Source organism: Eimeria tenella, genomic scaffold (assembly GCF_000499545.2).
Source record: "Eimeria tenella Houghton genomic scaffold, Eth_scaff6, whole genome shotgun sequence".
NCBI lineage: Eukaryota > Apicomplexa > Conoidasida > Eucoccidiorida > Eimeriidae > Eimeria > Eimeria tenella.
Window position 1 is genome coordinate 114405 of NW_013543423.1, and position 1449 is coordinate 115853.

At 57.8% G+C, this 1449-nt stretch overlaps 1 protein-coding gene across 1 annotated transcript in view; it reads left to right on the plus strand.

The window, feature by feature from the left end:
* Positions 1 to 970: 970 nt before the first annotated feature.
* ETH_00020545 (uncharacterized protein) overlaps positions 971 to 1449 on the plus strand; it is a gene marked incomplete at both ends in the record, with an annotated part of 6276 nt that continues 5797 nt past the window's right edge. The window contains one exon of the mRNA XM_013377657.1: positions 971 to 1416. Within this exon, the coding sequence (XP_013233111.1) occupies positions 971 to 1416 (446 nt within the window). The remainder of the gene's footprint in view (positions 1417 to 1449) is intronic.

A 1449-nucleotide genomic window follows, 5' to 3' on the forward strand; every position in this document is an offset into this window, starting at 1 on the left:
CTGCTGCTGCTGGTTTTTTAGCTGGGTGGGGAGGTGACTCGGTCGTTTGTCCCAAGTTGGCGCCGTGTGAAGCGAGGACAGGTATTGCTGCACACTTTGCAAAATAAAACATTAAATGAAATAATAAACATTCAAATTCATCTCCACGAAGTCCATTTATCCATTAAATCCGTGCAACACTCCCGGTGTACGTACACCTGCTGAGTGTGTCTACCTACTCAGCCAGTTCAAACCAGCTGGCGGCGAAGAGCGAAGAGGCACATCGCAAATAGCAAACAAGTCCGCAAATAACATTTCAACAAATTTAAATTTACATTTATTTGCAAATTAAAACCCTAAATTGCATTTTTAACCTCCGTGTACATTCAGGTGTACGTACACGCTGGTCTGGTGTCTGCAGACCGGACGGCTCCGGGGTTGATGAGACTGGGGAGGGCAGCTGGAGTTTTCTTTTAAATACCGTTTTTGTTTTTTTGAATTTAATATGAATTTTTATTTCTTTTTTTTATTTCGAAGAGAAACACCAAAGACTCGCGCCGCGGGACAGAGAGAGCATCGCAGCGGAGCAAGACAGCAAGACACCGCGCGAGCCGCCTCGCCGGGCTGCTGGCGCTGCTGCAGCGGTGCTGCTGCTGCGCTGCAGCAGCAGCAGCAAGCGCAGCAAGCAGCGAATTGTTTTGCTGTTGCGGGGAAAGCGTTTAAAATGAATTTAAACGCGAAAGCCAAGGAAAGACAAGCGAGATCTCTCGAGGGAAACCTCTGCTGCGCTGCTGCTGCCCTGCCCCTCCCTCGAGTGACACTGAGACCCGAGCCACGCTGCAGCAGCAGCAGGAGCAGGAGCAGGATCCATCTGCAGCGGGGAGTGAGTGCAGCGCGTCGGGGGTCCCCCGGCGCGTCTTGAAGATCTTAGTCGAAGTTTGAACTCGAGCTGAATTGACTTCTTCTTCTTTTCAACTTCCAGCAACTTCGAATGCTTTCCAAACAAACCCGGGGGGCCCCCCCAGACCCCCGCGGCGCCGCTGCCGGCCCCGAGTTTGGGGGCCTCCCAATTCCTTACTACAGCGAGGACACAGACGAGGAGATCTTCGACGGCTCTTCTTCTCGCCGCTTCGAGCCGCTGCAGCCGCTGCAGCAGTTCGCGCTGCAGCAGCAGCAGCAGCCGGTCCCGGGGGCGTACAGTTCCCTGGGCAGCAGCAGCAGCGGCAACTTGGCGGCCGCCGGACCCCCGCCCCGTTGTGGGGAGGGCCCGCTGGGGGCCCCTGGGGGCCCCCCTGGGGGCCCCCAGGGGGTGTTGGCGCGGCGGGGGGGCGCAGAGGCTGGGGCCGGAGTGGTGGAGCCCGCGGGTCTGTTGGGGCTGGAGAAGGAGGGCCACGTTGGCGAGGAAACTTGTTCGAATTCGGGGAGTCCGCGGGGGGAGTTCGGGGCCCCCGGGGGGCCCCCCGGAGGGCC